Here is a 20,798-nt window from a genome sequence, read left to right as displayed (position 1 = left end):
CTCTTCCCTTTCCTAACATGGGGTCTCTTGGCACTACACAAGGTGAGAAGCTGCTTGCACTAGAGGAGCATCCTAACCGCACTTGACAAAGCCTCTACCGCTGAGGGTACACCTGCCCCTGCCTTCCCAGGGGTGCGAAGAGAGGAGCCAGCTCACCCCTGCTGCCTGTGGGCAGAACAGACCAACGGTCTTTTCTCACAAGAGGCTGTCCCCATCAAGGCTGAACCTTATTAATGCCTAAAGATCATGTTATTCTCTAGCCTAGCAAAACTTCCTGAAAGAAAATCTAATGGATTTTAGTTTTCACTGGTACGTCCCTCCACAAGCAAAAATTTACCTTCAGGACAGGACACTAATTACCTCAGAAGTGCTCTTACACAGCATCTAGCAGTAGACACTATACAAACCTCTACTGCAGCATCAAAGGAGATGATTAAGTTACTAGCAATATCTCTTATGATTCCCTCCACCAGTTCGAGTGGTCCCCCGAGTCCCATGCAGACATCATTAGCAGCTCCTGCAATGGCAGGCCAATCAAATTAAGTGGAAACATTTTTGTCTTCTTTCCAGTGAAAATCATCTAGCTTTCTTCCTCCCCCACCCATCAGGTACAAGAGCACACAATGTGCTGCTGGTGGTTCAACAAACTGCACGGTGACCACCTCCGTGGAGGTGTGCCCAGGGAGGTGGGCTTACAGCCACCACCAAAACAGGAATCAGCTTCTCAGGCAGGCGTAAAAGGAGCTGGGTAAGGACCTATTTTACAACTCTGCTGAGAATGCCAACTTTGCAAATATCCCTAAATTGGACTCAAAGATATTAAAGCACAAGAGTTACCACCTGCTCTCTGCAAATCTACTAGAGGAGTTTTGCGGGGCGCTTATACTCCTTTTTGTTAGACCTATCACAAAAAGCTTCTGTGGATGATCAACTTCTCCAAGAGCATCTGATCTAAAGGAACAAAGGCAGCAATGGCAGAGCACAAACAGCCATCTCAAGAACAAGCTGAAGCAAAACAGATGGTCAAGAATGAATCTGTTTCAGAAATTATGTACAATTTGCTGCTCATCTGAGAGAACATTAAGGGCCAAATTCACAGAAGGGTCTCAGTGAGGCTTTCACACTTGCACGGCCAAACTTACTCACATGTGACTTTCAGCAACCTTCAAACTGACACTATTCTCTGCGGCTGGCACATACCTAACCTACTGAATCCATGTTCTGATGCACTAACCCATAACTATGTGCCTCTAATTTTGTATAACTACCTAACCTGCTCTGCACTGCCAAACTCCATAAGCATCAATTTACAGGGTGGCTTAGTTTCCAGTTTGGCAACACTGGATATAAGGCAAATGAAAGAAATGCCTTCTTTATCACATGGGTTCATCAGGAATCAGCACCTCATACTCCTGGGTTCAAAAGGACACAGCCTCTGCAAAGTGAGTTTAGCACAGCTGAGAGGTGCAGGATTAACTCACTGAGGCTGACAGGGAAGTTCAGATACAAACACTCAGCCGAGTCTCTAACATTACTCTCCTGCTTCAGAGCTTGAAAATATATTCACCTTACTTACAGTTCAATTTAAGTCAAAGGTTTGACTTACAGAATTAAAATTCTGGACCATCAGGTACCTGTGAACCATGTAACTATCAGGACCCAATCATGTTGCAGCCAGGCCAACAGCAGCTCACAGAAGGCATCTCCCTCTCTACCTTCTCTTTCCTTAGCTCTTGTGCTTTCCCAAGTGACCACAACAGGATGGAACACATTGAGGAGATCTGACAGGACTCAAGCACAAGAAGCTTGGGCAGCTGAGACTTGAGCCAAGGACTATGTGGAGGAACAGCAAATACCATGACCCCCTTTTTATGGGAGGAGTTTCCAGAAGTGATTCTGGAACTCAGCTGGTAAGAAGCTTGACAGAGCTACCAAGATAAACTGGTTACAACAATATTGGAAAGTACACTTAAAACATAACAAAAAACAAATGAAATAGATTTTTCTTTGACAGATAGCATTTTCTAGATCCTAAGTTTTTTCAGTGTGTCAACAAGAATATGAAACAAAAAGCCAAATACCTTTGACCAAGTCCTACATAACTTCTGTCAGTGTAAACTAACATGGGATAAGGCCATTCTCACAGAGCAAGCTATAAAGTCGCGTGATTGATTAGAAGCTCATTAAAACACAAGATATAGATAAATAAGCATTTTTTACCCCTCAGAACACCCAAATGTTCTCCATTTGGAGTAATACTGCTTAAATAACTGTTCAACAATAACGTGGCAAAGCTTACAAATACCACAAAGCTACTTTAGTGCAAACAAAAGTGCAGAAGGAAACGAGAAAGCAGCCGAGTTCAGTGGACACAAATACAGTCAAATAAATGCACAGAAAGAAGCAGCATAACCTACCCAACTATCCAGCTGAATACTAATCTAACAGCATAGGATGGAACCAGGCATCAGTACAGCTCTGTTCTGGGAACAGTAGTAACCAGATCCATAAAAAGCTACAGCCAGGAGGAACCAGTTCTGACCTAGTTTGACCTTCTTTGTTGACCCAAAGCACTTCAGGTAGTATTTCTGCATCCAGCTCCCTAGCATCTGGGCCTAGTACTGTCAGGGTGTACAACTGAACTGACAGGATATACCAGCATTATAGGGGCACTACATAAATTAACTGAATGTCCTCATTTGGAATATGTCTGTCTGTTCGACTCACTGTACCCCAACAGGTATGTACAAAAACGATTGTAAAAGGTTCAGCAAAACCAACACAAATGCTATACAAAATTAGCAGCCTTCTTTTAGATGATGAGCCTAGGTTCACAAAAGCATCCGAGAACAGGCCCAAGAGGAGTTCCTAGATCGCAATCTACACAGATTGTGCTGCAGCCCTACTTGGAGCTAAAGTCAAAAGCATCAAGTACTACTGAGCCAGTTCAGCAGAGCACACTGTCATCAAGAGCCTTCATTCATACTGAAGGACTCCACAACACCAAAAACCTCACAAGCCTGGCTCGACTTTATTGAAAATAAGGTAACCGCACAGCGTTGGCCTGAAGAAAGGTGGAAGGGGGGAGCTCAGCCCCAGCTATCCAAAAACGATGAATAAAGTTTGACACAACTGACTCCAGAGACCTCTGCCACACAAAACAAGTCACCGCAGAGCAATACCTCAGCGTACGTCAGCCATCTTAAGTCTGCCGGGAAAAGGGTCCACCTGCCAGCACTGGCAACTCACTGCACTCACCTGAGTGCAGATGTGAACACACCTGCTAGCAGTTACCTGTGACTGATGCAAAGCAACTCATCTCTTTGTTGTATGATGTCACAGACTTCCAAGTGTTCATTTTTTTGGCCCTCTGGGTTAATACTTAGAAATCTCTAAGCTAGTTCTGAATTCAGTTATGTATAACCTATCAAAGACATTGGGTCGGTAGTTTAATAATGCTTCTATTTGCTTAAGACTACGCTAAACATGTAGTACTTCAGATTCAAGCAAACTATTTTGGTATGAGCACACGCTGAAGCCTTCTTCTATTTTGTTAAAAGTATCTTTTGCTCTATCTTCTAAATAAATTGCATCAGCAGAACATCACCGGTGTTATCTTAAACTATCACAGCAGGAAGCTCAAGGTTAAGAAGCCTCCTGATAACCCAAATAACCAAATTTTGACTAAATGGTACATATTAGACTGGCTAAAAACAATACAAAGATCAGATCACAGAATATTGTTATTATTTAAATACTAAGTTCCAACTTCCCTGAACTTTGGGAAAAGTTTCCACTTCAGCTCAAGAAAAAAACCCCAAAACATACTTTCAGATTTTTTCTGATTTACAAACAGAGATGGGACTTTCTGCTATAACAAGATTTCTGAACACCCAGAAACACAAGAATAAAAGTAACGCACCAGCATCTGTGTGTTTGAGAGGAAAAAAAACCCAAAACAACCCCCAAAACATGACGTCAGATGCACAGACGCTCAGACTGCTGGTTTAAAAGTTTACTGCAAGATTCTGCCGTGTGAGCCGCGGAAGCACAGCTGCCTGGCCCCGCGACCCGACAGCCAGGATTCAGGGCACACTTATAAGCTCGCTGGTGGGTTCCCAGCGCCGAGAGCTGCTTCGCCCGGGAACCGGGGAGGAACCTGGAGGGCTTCACCCCAGCACACCCCGCACCCCACCGGCTGCTTGGCGAAGCCCCGCCGAGGCAGGTCGCCGCTCCCGGCCGGCGGGGACGGGGGTCACAAAACTATGGAAACTTTGCGGGAAGAGGGAGGCGCGGGAGGAGGCCCAGCGGGGCGGGGGCAGCCCGGGGCGCCGCGCGGGGCCGCACTCACCGTTCAGCCGGGTCTGCCGGTTCGCTCGCACCCGCAGGAAGGTCTGCAGAGGGGAGACAAGAGCGCAGAAGTGTCAGGGCCCGCGGGCGCCGATGTAAACAACTCGCCCCCCGCCAATAAACAAGGCCCGGCCCGGACCCCCCGCCCCGCGCATCACCGGGACAACGCACCGGCCCCAGGCCTGCCGCGCCCCCCCCCCTCCGCACCCACCTCTTCCCGGCCCCCGCCGCCGGGCCCCCTCCTGCCGCTCTGCATAGCCGCGGGCGCCGCCGGCGGCCGGCGGGGCAGCGGGGCGGTGGGCCCCGGAGCGGACCCCCCCGCGCGGCCCGGGATGCGGGCGGATACGACGCGGCCCGGCAGGCGCCGCCGATCAGCCCCCAGCGGCCGCCGCCATGTTGGCCCCGGTCATGTGACCCGCCGCCGAGCGGGTGAAAGTTCACCAGGAAACCGGCGGGGAGAGTCGCGAGAAGAGGAAGTTCCTATGGCAACCGACAGGCGGCAGCAGGGCCCAGCGAGCCCCGGCCAATCAGGGCCCCGGGGCCGCTGGAACCCAGAGGCGTCTGGCCAATCAGAAATCAAGGGTAACTGGGGCCCTAGTGTCTGGCCAATCAGGAATCAGAAGCCACTGGACACCCCCCCCCCCAGGGTACATAACCAATCAGAGCCCTGGGGCAACTGGAATCCAGGGCCAGTTGGCCAATCAGAACCCAGGAGCAACTAGAGGCAGGTTTCTTTGCCCAAATAGGGATTGAGCACCCTTTAGGCCCAACATCACTGGCCAATCAGGGCCCTGGGCACAACTACAACCCAAAGCTGCTGGCCAATCAGGCACCAGGGGCAACCGCTCTCCAACTTCTGTTGCCCGTTTAGGGACTGGGGGCCCGAGGGCACCAGCCGTCCCGCACCTGGGGGGTAACTAGGCCCCAAAGCCTGTGGCCGGGGGGGGGGCCCAGCAGCCCCACCAGGCCTGGCCCAGCCCTACCATGGCACCCCAAGGGCACTGGGCTGCGGCAGGCGAGGCCCTGGGGAAAGGACCCCTGGCCCTCCCACCTGCCCGGTTGGCTGAGTGCGGCCTGAACAACGACACCCCCTGTGTCTGCTGGGGCTGGGCTGGGCATGCCGGCCCGACCCACCCCAGTGGCACCCACCTGGGTTTTGGGGCTCTGATACCTTCCCGGCCTTCCCAAGGAGAAGTGGCCAGTGCTGCAGGTGTGGGGACACCCAGGCTGCAGGTGGGGCGCTGCCACCTCGCCTCTGCTTTTCAGCCTCTTCCCCCTCTTGTCCTTTCTGCATTTCAGCAAACCTGGGCAATCCAGCTGGTCTGGTGGATTTCTTTCCTACAGCTGTGGTGGGAGGTGGTCGCAGTGGACCAGCCTGAGGTTAGGATAGAGCTAGGGGCTAGAAATGGGGCAGCACAGGCTCCTACACACACAATCCTCTTTGTTCTCCCCTCTGCAGACTCCTCAGACTTTGTTTCTTGGAATCAAACCTACATATTGGGTCTCTGTGCTGGCACCTGACAAGCTGCTGCTCCTTCAGAGAAAAAAACCAAAAAGCCCTGGTATGTTTTGCTGTTTCAGAAGATGATAGGCAGTTAGCAAGTTCAGGTGCTGGCTGGTAAGCTTTGCACAGTGCTGACCTGCATCGTACATCTGTCTGCAAGCTGAAATGCAGTTGTATTTTCATACATGTGCTTGCTTACTGAATGAAAGCTGCTGATTGTTGGTTTTACCCCTTTGATTAATTAAGCTGTCTTTTGGGAGGCATGCTCACTGCTGAGCTCAGGTGGAGGGAGGGAAGCCCTTCCTGGACGAGGATTTTAGCCTTTCAGTTATACTTACTCCACATGTTAGTCACAAATGTTCTGTGGGCTCAGCTGACCCATGCAAGGTGGTCTCCCTCCAAGCCTGAAGTGCTGTCTTTGTGGTATGGTGAATAACTTATAATTTGCTGTTGATTTTCCCACTGGGGATTCAGGGTTGTATCTAAATCTAACTAAAATGTCTTTATTTTGACTTGGAGCACAGGAAAAGCCCCAGCTGACAGAACGTACTGTATCTGAGAGCAACACCCACCACTGACCAAATCACAAGGTCCTGCACTACACCAGCTGCTACCACCTCGGTCCGATCAGTGTCCATGTACCAAATTCCAGCAACCAGGCTTGGCACAGGGGAGGCAAGGGGACCCGCCCCTGCCCATGTCTTGGAGCCACCCCACTGCCTCTGCTGCAGCTCCTTCTCGGTGTGGAGAGCAATGCGAGCAGCCCAAATGCTGTGCAAGCCCATATTCCTGTAGCACTCCTATTCATAAATCTCATTCTTCCCTAAATATCCCCATGGTAAATAAGCACTAAGACTAAGAAAACCGAGCCACAGGAATTCTGAAAACCTATACGCCAATAACTCATGTTCTAGCTTGTTACTAATACACTGTGTATTCATGATTAGATCACAGATAACACAAGGGACATTCGTAATTCCAGCACACCTCTGCATATGGAAAGCTAAATTTTGCAGCCCTTAAAGTCACTACCATGAGAGTCTTCTGCTCTACTTGCTGAACATTTCCCTTGGTAAACCAGGAAGACTGAATTCTTATTCATATTGTGGCTTTATTAAGGGTATGCTGAGGCTTTACACAACCCTGGCACCCACTCTGAGGTCCCTTTACACTGCCAGAGCAGCATAACGCAGCCAGCAGAAGCGTAAATGAAAATCAGGCCCCAGAGGTCTTATCTCCCTGCAGTGCGGACTTACAACTCCCATTACACATTTGCATTAAGGGCTGCAACCTTCCATAAAATACACTCACAAACTTAAAACACATTGGAGACTACCTAGACTCAGCACATAGAGGGGGCTTCTGCTGAGAATATTTGTCCTCAAGTATGACATAATAAAAATTTATAGGAATGGAGAACTGCAAGGGACCACCAGTTTCACAGAGACTGAAGTCTGGTGGAGCGGGGAGGGAGGGGTGTTCTCCAACAAAGGGGGCCATGGCAAAAGTCTCTTCCTTGCCCTTTTGGAAGGAACGTGATTTATTTATTAGCCTTAATAGCAGGCAGGAAAGAGAGTGGGATTACCTGAATCAGGCATTTCTGTATCTTCTGCAGGGTTTTGCTTCTCTTACTTTGCACCATGTCTCATTGTTCATAGAAGGGTGAAGTGACTCTGATGTGACACCAGGTTATAACTGAAGGCTACACGGGAATATGTAGCAAACTATGGAGGGTCTGGTCCATATTTGATAATATAAACAATAAATAGAACAGATGACAGAGTAATGGGCAACAAATATACAAATCTGCTACTAATAGGACCCATCTACAGGAACACATGGTTTAACTGGGGCTGCTCAGTTAAGACCTCCAGCACTGGTCACCAGCCTCTCCTTCTGCAGATCCAAACGCAGACCTGGCACAACGTAAAGTGGCTGTTGCAGGAAGACCTGATCATCTGCCTGACTCTGGGCACAGGGCATCGCTGCAGAGCACCGCAGGATACAGGGTGATGGGCGTATGCCAAGCTGGTATAGCCACGGCCCGCCCAGCCTGTCCACGTGGCAGGTGGAGGCACGCTTGCGTCTGTGCTGAAGACCACCATTAATTTGACCGCTGCCTTTCAGAGCTTACTTGAAGCCAGTGGCTGAGTGCAGGCTTGCAGCCAGACAGTTTGGATGTGTGTTGAGTTAGTCCAGTGTGCCAGCCTGCCCCAAAAGTACAGACAGACTTAAAACAAGCCAAGCCTGTACTTGTGCTGCTGCCTTTCTCATCTTGCTCCATCTCCCTCAACTTTTACCCACTGTATCACAAGTCAAGACTTGCTGCTTCTCTGGGCAGAGAGTGTTTTATAAAACACGCTGGCATGGCTGTGGATGGTCCAAAACCATTTCTGGTTTGAGTGGGAGTCATGAGTTAGTTTGCCAGGCAGTGGCACACCAGTGAAATGGAAAATTTTGGCCTGCTGCAGGCTGACATCATTCACTGTTTTACAAAAAAAATCACTTCTCTGAAAGTTTCCCAGTGGCACAGGGTAAGTAATGACAAACATAGCCACGGCAATGACCAAGATGATGAATATAATGCAACAGAAACCTCTATAAAGATTTAAAGCAGTTTTGTGCAGCTGTGATTTAATGTCAGACCTGGGAGAACTCTGCAGACAAAAGCACACCTTCACAGCCGTGCGAGGGACCCAGTGCTCACGTCCCCATGCTGCAGGCACGCGAGCTGGGGCAGTGGTGCACAGCCGAGAGCTGGGCTCTCACGCACGGAGGGCTGCAGGCACTGGGGCGAGCTGGCTCCCTGCCTAAGGCTGAGACCAGTGATGGCATCTGCCTGCTTACCTGGTATCTGTCGGAGTGATGGATGTCATCTGAGGAGTGGGGCGATGCCGTTGGAGAATCTCCTTCCCGCTTGATTGAGGCCGACAACAAAATTGACTGCAAGAGAAAGGAGAAATTCATGCTGTGAGCATTGCCGAGCTCTCTGCCCCTTGCTTGCCATGGAGAGTGTCTGCCGGGCTGTGGGGTGGCTCTGGGACGGACTGCTGGGCTGTGGGGCTGGCTCTGCTCTTCCCATGGGACCCTGCCCCACAAAGGGGACCAGGCTGCAGGGTCTAGCATAGTGCAAAGGCATCAGGCAACAAAAGGATGGGCATTTTGTCTCCAGGTCTAGTGGCTGGGGGCAGAATCAGGCCCTGCTCAAAACAGTGTGTGAGGACCACACCAGAAATTCACATGGTAAGGCGAAGGCCTGCTGATGTGGAGTGGCGCTTACATGCCCTTGTCCACCCCTCTAAGTGCCACTAAATCTCTCAATAGCTTTGTAAACTCCACTAAAGCTCTCAGCACCTTTGCAGCGCAGCTACCTCTTCCTTCTGTAATGATGCCATTTATTTTAATAAGTAGCACAGAAAAAAAGGGCCTTTTAGAAGGTGAAAAAGATCAGTGATATCTGAGACCTAAGAAATCACTGATAAACTTCAAGTCAATAGTAGGTAAGTCTAAATTCTACACACAGTGAACTCTAGCAGGAAAATTACTGTGGGAGTTTGACAGTGCATAAAAAAATGTAGACTGAGTTGCAAGTGAACTTTATTACTAGAAGACTTTGAGGGAAAAATGCAATTTAAAATTCTAATTTAAAATATAAATTAGCTAACTAGGCTAAATATAGCCCAATACATTGTAAAAAATGTACACTAGAAATGCAGCTCTCCAGATGTTTGTTTCTGAGAATCAGCTGGCAAGATTTGACAATAAATGACTGCTCAGAGATGTGTGTGTTTGCGAAACGAAGTGTAGATATCATCTGAATTGGACAGGTCAAGTGTGGTGACAACATTATTAAAAAGCATAATACCTTGGAGAAAGGCAAGTATTCCAGAAATATTTGCCTCTGGGCTGAAATGAAATGTGAAAAAATGTGCATTTTTTGTAAAAGATACGAGCAAGTGGGAAAATGAGTCAGCATACAAATCGGTTCAGTCAGCAGGATGCGATCCCCTGGGCTCGGACAGCTCTCCCAGTGAGAAAAGCACAGCAGCGCAGTTGGGGTGGGCATGCAGGGAGGGCAGGCTCGGGATGGTGGTGGGGGAGGAGAATTTGGGATGATAAACCCTATGTTGGGGTTGAACATTTGGGATGTTCAACTCCATGGGCATGAGCTGCCAGCCTTGCCACGAGGGCAATAGCCACATCCCTGCCTGCACTGCGCTGCCATAAAGCATAGCTCTACCGACCATGACGTCCTGAAAGGAATTCCCTGACGGGTGCTCAGTTATCTCCCTGGACATGGTCCCTCCTGCCAATGCTGAGGGCTGTGCTGACCAATTCTCGGGGCTGGCACGCTCCTCAGCTCAGCCCGATGGGGATGCCAGTCACTGGGAGGGCCAGTGGTAGCCTGTGGGGCGGGGGGCTCTGGGTGAGGGCTGCCCCAAGACACCAGCCTCTGCTTCCCAGGGCAGAGATGGGCAGAGCAGGGGGGCTCTCCATTGCTGGCTGAACCCAGCTGGTGATGGGTTTTGGTGAGCCGCTCACGTATTTCTGGAGAAGCCCACTGATAACCATGTGAAGCCACCAGGAAAATTTCTGCAGAGTGCAGACCCCAAGCTCTTGCTGTTGTTTATTTTCTAAATGGAGGATGAGGAACATTTTTGAAGAAGCAGGACTGCACATACCCTATAAAGCAGAGGGATGTGAGCTCAAAGCCTTCAGGTGTGACTCAGAACAACATCCCTGTTTGCAGCAGTGTTAGTGTCCAACCCCTCCTCTAATAAGCCAAGCACTCTGGAGCTGGGAGGGTGAAATCTGTTTTGTCTTCCAATGTATTCTAGAGAAGGTGAAAAAATACCCATCTCCCCATTCCTCCGCGACAGACAGACAAACCCTCCCCACCTCCAGCTTCCCGCTCAGCTTCTGGTAGCTCTAATCCAATATTATTATGTGAAAAATGGTTGGGCTAGCTATGGAGACAGTAAATTAAACGTTATGTATTAGTTTTTAGCGTGTGGTCCCAGGAAGAATGCTGGCCCCATTTATTCCACAAACCTCCTGAGCACCATGGCGATGACCTCTGGAAAAACGCAGGGCTAAACTAATCCCAAAGATGTCAATCTCGAGGCCTCTTCTACATACACTTGCAGTTTAGATTAATAAACTGTCTATTTTTAAATTGTGTGCAAGCACTTCAATTCTAAATACCTCGCCAGCATGTTAAACACAGCGTTAGAGATGCCAAGTCACACTTCCCCTTCACTCTTAGGAAACTTGACTTCATTTGTTTTTCTCATTTCCATGCGCTGTGCCACACTTTGCCTTTCAGGCAGCCATGGGAGCAGGCAGGGATGCAGGCTTAGGGGCTAAGGGATTAGGAGAGCCACTTGCCATCAGGGTCACTTTCATTTCTGCATTAGGCCAGCCTCTCTGCCATCCTGATTTTGGCCTATTTTATCCCAAATTGTCATGTTGGGGCTGTTTTCCAGTGATTAAGCGGTGAGGATGCCTGGCCACAGCACACCAAGCCAAGGATGTTCTGCCCCCCGCACTCACACTGCTCATTCCCACCTGGGTCGCAGCAGGCGGGGAAGGGACAGCGATGTGATCCCCATCCCTATCTCAGCCAGCATCTGGGAAGACGGCTGCAGAGGGAAAAGGCAGCCTTACATGTGTCCTCCCAGCCCTCGTGCATGCTCGCACTGCAGGGCAGACTCAGATTCTGCCATCCCACCCCAAAACCACGGTGCTGGGTGCTCTCCGTGCAGACAGGCGTGATGTACAGCTGTGTGGAGATGCTCCTGGCTTTGGGGACCAGCCGCCTCACCACGGTGGGAACAAGCCTTGATGGTGAGATACCCCTTTTTCCCCTGGGAAAGGCCACCGGCCATCTCATCCCCCACCTGGTTGCCATTTCAGCCCAGCTCCCCTTCAGGTGCATCTGAGTGGGGCTATTGGGGTGAAAGCACTTGTCCTCCCTCCCTGGTCCCCCCTCCCCTGGCAAACCACGGCTCCTAGCATGAAAGATGGGGCAAGGGCCTTGTGCGAGCGGCTGTGCAGCCTCATATTTCTCCCTCCCCTTTAAATCATCTCTCCGCTGGGTAAAGGCACTCTCTGCGGAGGTTATAAACCCTGAGAGGATCAGCCTGAGCATTACACCTGGGGCAAGCTAAATAAAAAAAGGTCACCGGCGCTTTTTAAACATGGACAAAAAAGCAGTAAAATGTGTTTGGAAAAAAAAATCTGGCATTAAATCATGACTTTTTGCCTGGCTTGCCTCATTAAAAGTGGCCTTTTGGAAGGTAAAATTATCATTGTAAGTGATAAGATCTTTAAGAAAATAATTCACAGCTTCTTCACCCTTTAATATGATAGCCGCCACCGGCTAATTTTTTTCTTAATGGCAACGAGGCCATCAATCTTGTCTGAGCCCTGCACTCCCTCCTTCCTCCTGCCCCTCCTGCTGTGCTGGGCAGCCATGGCCCCACTTGGCGTTTCCTTCCTACCCCTTGGAGCCCAGCTGTGCCATGCCAAGGCGAAGAGACATGTCTGGATGTAAGGGCTTTACGTGCCTGTGTCCATGGATCCCGGCAGATAGCAGAGGCCATGTAAGCCTTGCTCGTGCCGTGAGGTTCACACCCTGGTAGCTCCCGACACCCTCCACGGTCCGTGCAATTCTGCAGAGCTGAGCTGCAGCATCTGCAAATGTTTCGGCGGTCTCATTGCAATTAGGAACAACATATAGTTTACGTATATAAATACCCGGGCAGGATCGGCATGAATGCGCATCGTGCAGCTGGTGTGCCAGCTGCTGTAAGCCTAGTCCATCGCTCTCCGGACCCACTTCTCGCTGTGGGAGGAGGAGCTGTGGGCAGCTCCAAGGCGATGCTGGCAAGGACACGCGTGCCAACGCACCGCTGGCTCCGACCCGCAGGCGCTTGAGGTGTGGGCCCAGGGCAGCACGAGGGGAAGGGACGGGTGTCAGGGTGCAGCCGCCGGCCCGAGGAAATGGATGGAAATTGCCGGCACGCACCGCCCCCAGCCCTGAGCGCTGCCTCTTGCCGCAGCCGGGGCAGGTGTCAGTGCTGGGGGAGCCCAGCCGGTGCCTCTGACATTCCGCTGCCTCTCAAGGCCAGTCATTTGAGAGTATTAAAGTGCTGGACTCTTGCTTTCTGATAGCCCTGGAAAAACACAGGGAGTCTATTTTTCTTAAACAATCCATCACAGCTGCTGTCAGCAGAACAAATACCCTAACCCCGCTTTTTATGTATCTATATGGCCTTTTTTTATTTTTTTTTTTTTTTATTTTGGCACAAAGTGTTCCCTGCTTGATGCATTCAGCTTTAACTCTGCCGTCTAAATAGGTACTTATCACTTAACATGGAGGTGATGGCTTGACATGTTTTCTGTCTCCTGCCCTCCCCTCCACCGTAGGGAAGCCGTCAAAGTGTTGCTAATAGCTGTTATCACTTGGGAACTGTAACCCGAAAGCAATGAATGATACCAGGCCTTGCTGCGATTTTCCCCCTTAACTCTGCTAGCTATTTTTTATGTTATTGCTGGAGGATTCCTGACACAAAGATGCTACTATTAGAGCTGAGTTTCCTAGAAGCTTTTGGAGGGTCCACATTTGCTCCTGGGAAAGTTAGGGGTAAAATTATCTAGTGGCTTTTAGCTGGCAGAGATAAAGGTGGGATGGAGCTGGGGATGAAAGGCTTAAATGTGAGAAGCGTGTGAATAGTGAACAGAAATAATGGTATCAGCAGCTTCTGGCCTTCGCTGAAAGATTCCAGTGGTCTGCAAGCAGAATGAGCTTACAGAAATGTGAGCTACTAATTTATTTCTGTGCATGTTACAGTCACACCTGGGATTGTAATCGAGCTCTGGGTCCTCTTGGGCAAGACACCAGCTACATGGCGGGGAAAGGGGCCCATTCCAGGACAAGTGCCCATTGGCACACGGGGGATAGAATGGGAAGGAGGTCTGGCCACGGGCCGCCGGGGTCTGCCAGCCTGCCCGGCTCCCCTCTGCAACCACATCCCTCTCTGCTCCTCCTGCCCAACACAGCGGTTTCCCCCATACTAATGGGAGGGCACAGCTGTTTGGCCCAAGGGGAGCGAGGGGCTTTGTTTGTTCATGGGGTAATTTGTTTTATGGAATAAAACCTGGCAGAGAGATTTTTGGAGTGGCTCTGGTATTCGTCACCCTGAAGTGGCAGGGAGTGCGGCCAGCCAGCATGCTTCCTATGTAATTTCCCCTCCTTTGCATATCTGCGGGCTGTTCTCCTGTCCCTGGCTTGGCCATAGCTTTGCCACAATATTTGGATTTAGCTTTTTAATTTTTCCTTGTAAATCACAGCTACAGAGGGAGGGTGCACAGATATGGTGAGTGACTTCTCCAACCCCCCCACCAGTGACACAAGAGAAGGAGTTAAAACCCCAGGGCCCTGACACCCGTCCCCTTCTCCTACCACCAGACATGATACGGAGAAGTTAAATGATTGTGCTAGAAATTTCATCTCGAGCGAGGCAGCTGGGAAAGGCTTAATACAGACATTCTGTCAAGGTTTAAGGCTCCAAATCTTGCTTGCTTCAAAGCTCTTTTTCCTTGGAGGGCTTTAGTGGTCAAATTTCCCTCTAGATGCTGTAATTCTCTCTCAAACTGCTCGGTGAAGCTGTAAAATCACAAGGGTGGAGGTGGAGGGGTGGGGAGGGGAATCAAAGGGCTCTGGCACTGTGGCTCGGTTCCCAGCTCTGCTGGCGGTCTCGGAGCAACACGATGCTGGCTGCCTGCCTTCAGGCACCCCTCAGGAGCTGGGTGCACACCTAAACCAAGCGGCCACAAGCCTCTGCTGGGTGCGCGAGGTGGGGTTTGCTCCTGGCTGCTCACATCAGTGTGTGTTTGCAGCAAGCGCCGGTGCATGGGACAGACTGTTAGTGGCAACGGCAATTTGCAGTCATGTATTAGGAAGCAGCAGTGGAAAACGAGTGCTGAACCCGCTGTGAGAGCTGGTGTGTTTCATGGGGCCCAGCCTCTTCTTCCTCAGTGGTCACTACCAGAGCTTTCACAGGGGCTGTCAGTTCACCTGTTAGGTGACAGGTAACAGTCTGCAGCTAATACCCTGAAATTCAGGGGTTGAGATCTCTCCGGGCACAGATGATATCCCACCTAAATGACAGTCCATGGAGGGAAAGCCACGAGCCAGATGTGCAGTGGCAAAGAAGCGCTCTTAGATGGCTAGGAAGACCTGGGGACACTGGCTCTCAGAGCTGCCACTTGCTGCTTAAGGGAGAGCAGGACAGCTGGATTTATGCTGCTCATACACCTCACCAACATGGGTTCAACCCAACGTGTGCTCCTGTCCTACACCACCCCTTGCAAGAGGCAGCCAAGGCAAGAGGGGAAAGGCAAGGGGGGAGCATGAAGCCCAGGAGTGATGCCCAGGGGAACTGCATGCTGCTGACAGTTATGTACAGATTCCTGGGCAGCCACAAGCCTGGATGGAGCCTGCAGTGTGGTCCATATGCCTCTGCAAGGCATCCCTGCTGCCTGGTCTGCCTGAGGCACAGCCTCTGGCCAAGCTGGGGAGTGCTACAGGGAAGCTCTGGGCTCACAGAGGTCTGGGGCATGGCTGGCTTGGACACACCTTCAGAAAGTGTCCTCCTGAGTGACTCGTGTTGGGCTGCCTCGTGGTGACCAGGATGGCAGGGAAGGTTTAGTGAACAACTGCACTGGTGAATGGAACTATGGAGCCGCGGTCTCTAGCTCAGTAAAAGCAAGGACATTTTCCATCACTTTACATGGGCGTGAAGCATCTGTTCCCACTGACACTGAAAGTCCTCTTTGGTGAAGAATTTATTTTCCCACCCTTCCTCTTTCTCCTGATGTCTCAGGCATGTCATCAGAGGAGGATGCTACGGGTGTCCAGGACTGTCCTTGAAGTCCAATGCCTAAAGAATACCTTTCCCAGAGCAGTGCCACTGGGTGTGCTTTCTGCAAAGGAGATGAGCTTTCAGCATCTTTATGCACCTCTGTCTTCTGCAAAGTATAGGTGTGAGGCAGCCCAGGAAGAGCAAGCCGTTGGCCTGACCTGTGGGGGCTCGATGGGCTACCTGTCTCTCAGCAACACGAAGATCCAGCCACCAAAGGCTATCACAAGCCTTGTGGGGAGCATCCAAGCATGGATTCAGGACAGAAACTGCAGCTGGGAGGAGACAGTGGTGTTCCCCTTGCTATGTGCGGGCCACAGGACTTCTTGTAGACACCAGGCAGCTACCTCAGGCCCTTTTCCCCAGCCAGAGGCTGGCAGAGCCCAGCTTGATGTCACCAGCTTTCCTAAGAAAGTGGCACTCAGGGTTGGATAGAAATCTCATCCTGAGACTCACTGCGCAGGTTTGTCATCTGCTTGTCCAAGTGGCTTGTCCACACTGGCATACCACCATCGATTGGGCTTGGTCTCTAACAGAAAGCAGACAAGGATCCTGAGCACTGCAGAGCTACGTGGTGCTCAGCACTGCCCTCCGAGCTGCCTGTGCAGGGAGGGAGCCCAGGCACCAAGCAGTCGCGCTGGCTGGAGCCCCCCAGCTCGCAGCCCTTGCTTGGCCATCACTGCCTCCGTCCGCTCCAATAATAGAAGAACCTGATACAATAATTCTGCATTCATCACATCCCATGTTGAGTGATTGGATTTTCTTTGACATATTGCCATGAAAATTGACCCGGTGCAGTGAGTGACAGCTCTTCAGGGGCAGGAACGCGGCGAGCAAGGAACATGCATTTACATCTGGGCTTTTATTGGCAGGAGAGACGTTTGCAGGGGCAACTGTGGTGAAGGGATGGGAGCAGGGCAGGAGACAGAGCACAGTGGGGTTAAATCCCCTGTCCCCAGCTGCATCCTGGGGGGAGCTGCAGGCCAGTGCAGAAGCAGCAATATGGTAGTGAGACTGTATGCAAAGGTCCTAAATGATCCCTGAAGTGGTCTTAGAGCCACTGGTGACCACAAAAGTAACGCGGCTAGACTGCACCCACCCCAGTTCCCATGTCTGCGAGTGGGACCAACCTGCCGCTGCCTGTGCTGCCAGGGGATGCTCCTAAGGGATGGGGAGGTGCAGCCCTGCTGCTGAGCTGCTGGCCCTTTTGTCGGCACTGGGAGAAGGACCAGCCAGGAAACACTGCAGCAGTCCCCGCGGTCCTCATGATGCCTCCCACCAGTTCCCGGGGTGGGAAGTGGGACACGGCAGAAGTCCCAGCTCTTCCCAGGCAGTGCCTGCCAGACCTCCCGCAATGCCTGGGTGCCTGGGCATGTCTGTCACCATCCCTCTGCCTGGGACTCCTATTAAGGGTGACCCAGACCCAGCTTTGTCCCCAGCAGATCTTTCTTGGAGGTACTGCACATCTCGATGGGCAATTTCCACCCCATGCTGCAAACACTCAGTGGGCACAAAGGGAAAGAGCAGCCTTCATCTTCCCACCACCCTCCTCCTCAATCCTGCCTGGTTACAAAGGGGCCTTTAATACCAAGCTCAGGTGAAGGTGACAGCGCTGTGCCTTCCCATGCCACACAGGACTTGTCTCCCAGCAAAAGCCACCTAGAAATAATGAATCCTCCTGGGCTGAGAGGCTTTCAAGCTCTCTGAGAAGGGAATGAAAGATTTCCTGATTTCACCCTCTCCCTCCCTGCTCTCCTGGCTTCTTGAAGTTAATGTTCTTAGCCCTAGACGTGACGGGCAAAGGGAAGAGATCCATGTGGTGACAGGGGACGATTGATCTCTTTTACATAGAACGACGCTCCAGTCCCAGTTTAATCCCCTCACTCAAGGCAAATGGGATTCTTTGTCAATGGAAACTTCAAAAGCCCGGCCCTGCCGCGAGATGGACCTTCTTCTTTATCTGGTCTCTGTCAGTCACTCGCTGCATTTCCCTCCAAACAGCTAATCTGTCTTCCTAGCCATCCTTCTCCCTCGCAGGTGATGTGTTTGGGACTGTTGAGTTATCTACACTCAGACCTGACGAGGAGGGAAAAGGGAGCTTGCAGAGTCCAACTGCTTTCGTTTTGCGGGTGCCTTTTCCAGCTCTTTCGAGACAGCCTAAGGCAGCCTCGGGCTCAGTGGATTATCCATGGAGGGTGGGTTTGGGGATTGCTTTCTGCTCTTTCATGGGAGAAATAGTCAGGTCTCCACATTCCTCCCAGTATCTGCAGGACAGGGCATGTGAGTCAAGGATAGTCACGCAGGAGATGGGAATGCCAATGGTAGGGAGCACTATGGAGTATCACTGCGATCTTTATTTTCCCTTGGAGGATATGGGAAATTATTGGGTTTATCTAAGAGGTGTCCCTGCCTTTCAGGAACTCAGGTCAGCATGGTGGCTCCCCGGGCCCTGGCTTGGCAGAGCAGACAAGGTGTTGGTGTGCTCGGTAAGACACCCAGCCCCAAGGGGAAAACCTAGAGCTGAAACGTCAGTCTCTGCTGCTGACATCACATGCCAAAAATGACCCAAAGCTTCCAGAAAAAGACCAAAGAGAATGAAACCTGAAGTTGATTCTACTAAAACAACCATGAAGACATCTCCCATGAGAGATGCTCCGTGCTTCCCTGGAAGCCAGGAACCTCCCTGTCTCGGACTGTGTCACCAGAAGCATAGGAGAGCCTGGCCCACTTGCATTTACTTGTCTTGGGGAGCACAGCATGGTCTTCAGAGGTGCAATGCCCAGCTGCCCTGCAGTGCTCCCTGCCACCCACTTGCCTGCCCAGGCTCTGGTCCTTCCCACTGCCATATCATACCAAGTCCAGCTAAGAGTAATACCGATTAGTAAATGATGCCCTTTGCAGTGCTGCTGTGATGCTCCATGCATTTTGTATTTTTGCATACTGAGCCAAGGCATGGGAGGTGGGTCCTGGGGAGGAGGATGAGGCTGACACAGGGCCTTTTAGAGATTTGGGTTCCTCCTCAGGTGTTCTTCATCGCTCCCATGAGGCAGTCCCACTCCCTTCTTCCAAAACTGGCATATGGCTCTGGCTCCAGGAACTCCTGCACATGATTTCCCAGGCTGAGCTCAGCCTGCGTGTGATCAGCTCTCATTAGCTGTCATTAGACACAATCTGGAATTCCAGAGCCTGCTGGGTCCTTCAGCTCCACCATCCCTTGGCTGCATGGGGAACAAGAGAGCCTCGTGCAGGGACTGGGCCACTCCAACCCAGTGGGTGAATGGGGGCAGTTGCATCCCCCAGTGCTGGCAAGTCCCCACAGCATGGCCACCTTCCTGGGAGACACTAAGTACCAGGAACAGGGAATAGGCTGGGAAGGTGAGTGGATGTAAAAAGCATCCTTCAGGGGGGGCAAAAGTGTGCCAAATTGTGGTCACTTACCTTGGGGGTGCCTGCTGCCATGGCATCCTTCAGGATGGAGCTCTTGCTGCCAAGAGAGAAGAGAACAGGGTCAGAGTCACAAACCCACTGTGGTGGGCAAGGGGGTGGATAGATACTTCAAGGGATCTCGTGAGGTCAAATAGCAAAGTGCATGACTACCCTTCCCTAGACCAACGAGAGCCTCCTCACCATGACCAGAGGGGCACGGAAAGGAGGGCAGTGCTGACTGTCTCTCCATCTGGAATAAAATGGTCCTACAAGTGGACCCCCCTAAACCCAGACACATGATCCAGAGTAAAATCCTGACTTTCCCCCTTGTTGGGGGCTTGCACAGCTCCTCTCCTAGCCCTGGGTAAAAGCAGGGAGCAAGCCCGCAGGGGCATGGGGAAGAAAGCCAAGGAGAGGGGAGAGGAGGTGGTGAGCTCTGCATAGGGTCAGGCACAATAAAAAAAAAGGAGGGAAGGAAAGGGAGGGAGATTAAATCGACGTAAGAGCAAGGGAAAGAAGATCCCCTCAGCTCCAGCCATGCTGTGGAGGCAGCAGCTCTGCCGGAGGCTGGAGTGATTTGTTAATTCAGCTTGTTCCCCATTTAGCAGGGAAGGAGGTCCCTGCCACAGCGCTCCTCCTCGCCTGCCCTCGCCAGCGGGAGATGCTATAGATTTAATAACAACTTCCCCCCTCCAGACAGGTTAAACTTGAAACAATTACATATCAAAGCCGACATGGCGGGGAGGCCTGCACTGTAATTTTTTGGTTATTAAAGTAATCTCTCTCATGTAAATTCTCCTGCTAACATGCTGCAAACAGCATTAGGAAATAAATTATTTCCCCATGATTCGATTTGTCAATGCAAAGCACCTGCAGCAGGCAAAAGGCTCTTGAAATATGTTGCCAAGCCCAGTGCCTGTGCTTGTAAGTGCTCGCTGGTGGGGCGGCTGCCTCTCACTCCCCATAGCCCCGGGGAGATGATGGATGGGTGGCTGGGTGGAGGGGGGAGGATAGCAGGGGGAGGTGGAGGTTGGGGAAGGGGGGGGAATGGAATTGTGTTTAATAACAAAATTTGTATGCAAGCCTGCATCCCAGGCTAAGGATGAGTGATCGGCAGCCAGAAAGTATTAAAAAGCCTCGCTAAACAGATGCTGACAATAGAACAAGACATATCAAATCAGATCTACTTCAGAAACATTAATATACACACGCACACACGCTCGCCCGCGCGCGCGCACCCGGCTCCGCACACCCGCGCTCCTTTCTTCTCAATCACAGCAATATGGGAGACATCAATAAATTTTTATGAGACTTTTAGAAGATCAACACGGTACTAGATGTGACAAAAAAGCAATGTGCCTGTCATGTTCGCTTTGTCGGGGACACTTTAGCCCCAGATGCTGAGCTGCAGTGCCAGCGGGGAGAAATTGAATTTGGCTGGCTTTAATCTGCCTTGATTTGGCAGATGGCTGGGTGTTATGAAATGAGCAGGGATGGAGGAAGGTGTTTTCTCCCGGGGCTACGGTCCTCCTCCTCTCCCAGTGCCACTGCCCTCGCCCCCTACCCCGAAATGCGGGGAAACACAGTTATTC

At 51.1% G+C, this 20,798-nt stretch overlaps 1 protein-coding gene across 12 annotated transcripts in view; it reads right to left on the bottom strand.

The window, feature by feature from the left end:
• Positions 1 to 20,798, bottom strand: part of RNF220 (ring finger protein 220) — a 232,738-nt gene that overhangs the window by 54,930 nt on the left and 157,010 nt on the right. For 11 of the 12 annotated variants that reach the window (XM_055814906.1, XM_055814905.1, XM_055814900.1 and 8 more), the window contains 3 exons: positions 19,219 to 19,264; positions 8,702 to 8,797; positions 4,352 to 4,394 (listed from right to left, as the gene is read on the bottom strand). In XM_055814906.1, coding sequence (XP_055670881.1) covers positions 4,352 to 4,394; positions 8,702 to 8,797; positions 19,219 to 19,264 — 185 coding nt within the window. Of the gene's footprint in view, positions 1 to 4,351; positions 4,395 to 4,561; positions 4,772 to 8,701; positions 8,798 to 19,218; positions 19,265 to 20,798 lie in introns of those variants that run through there. The other variant, XM_055814910.1, reaches the window with a different exon arrangement.

The sequence above is a fragment of the Falco peregrinus genome, chromosome 10, assembly GCF_023634155.1.
Source record: "Falco peregrinus isolate bFalPer1 chromosome 10, bFalPer1.pri, whole genome shotgun sequence".
NCBI classification, from domain to species: Eukaryota; Metazoa; Chordata; class Aves; order Falconiformes; family Falconidae; genus Falco; species Falco peregrinus.
The sequence above is the reverse complement of the archived record's forward strand: the minus strand, read 5'-3'. Positions and strand labels throughout refer to the sequence as shown.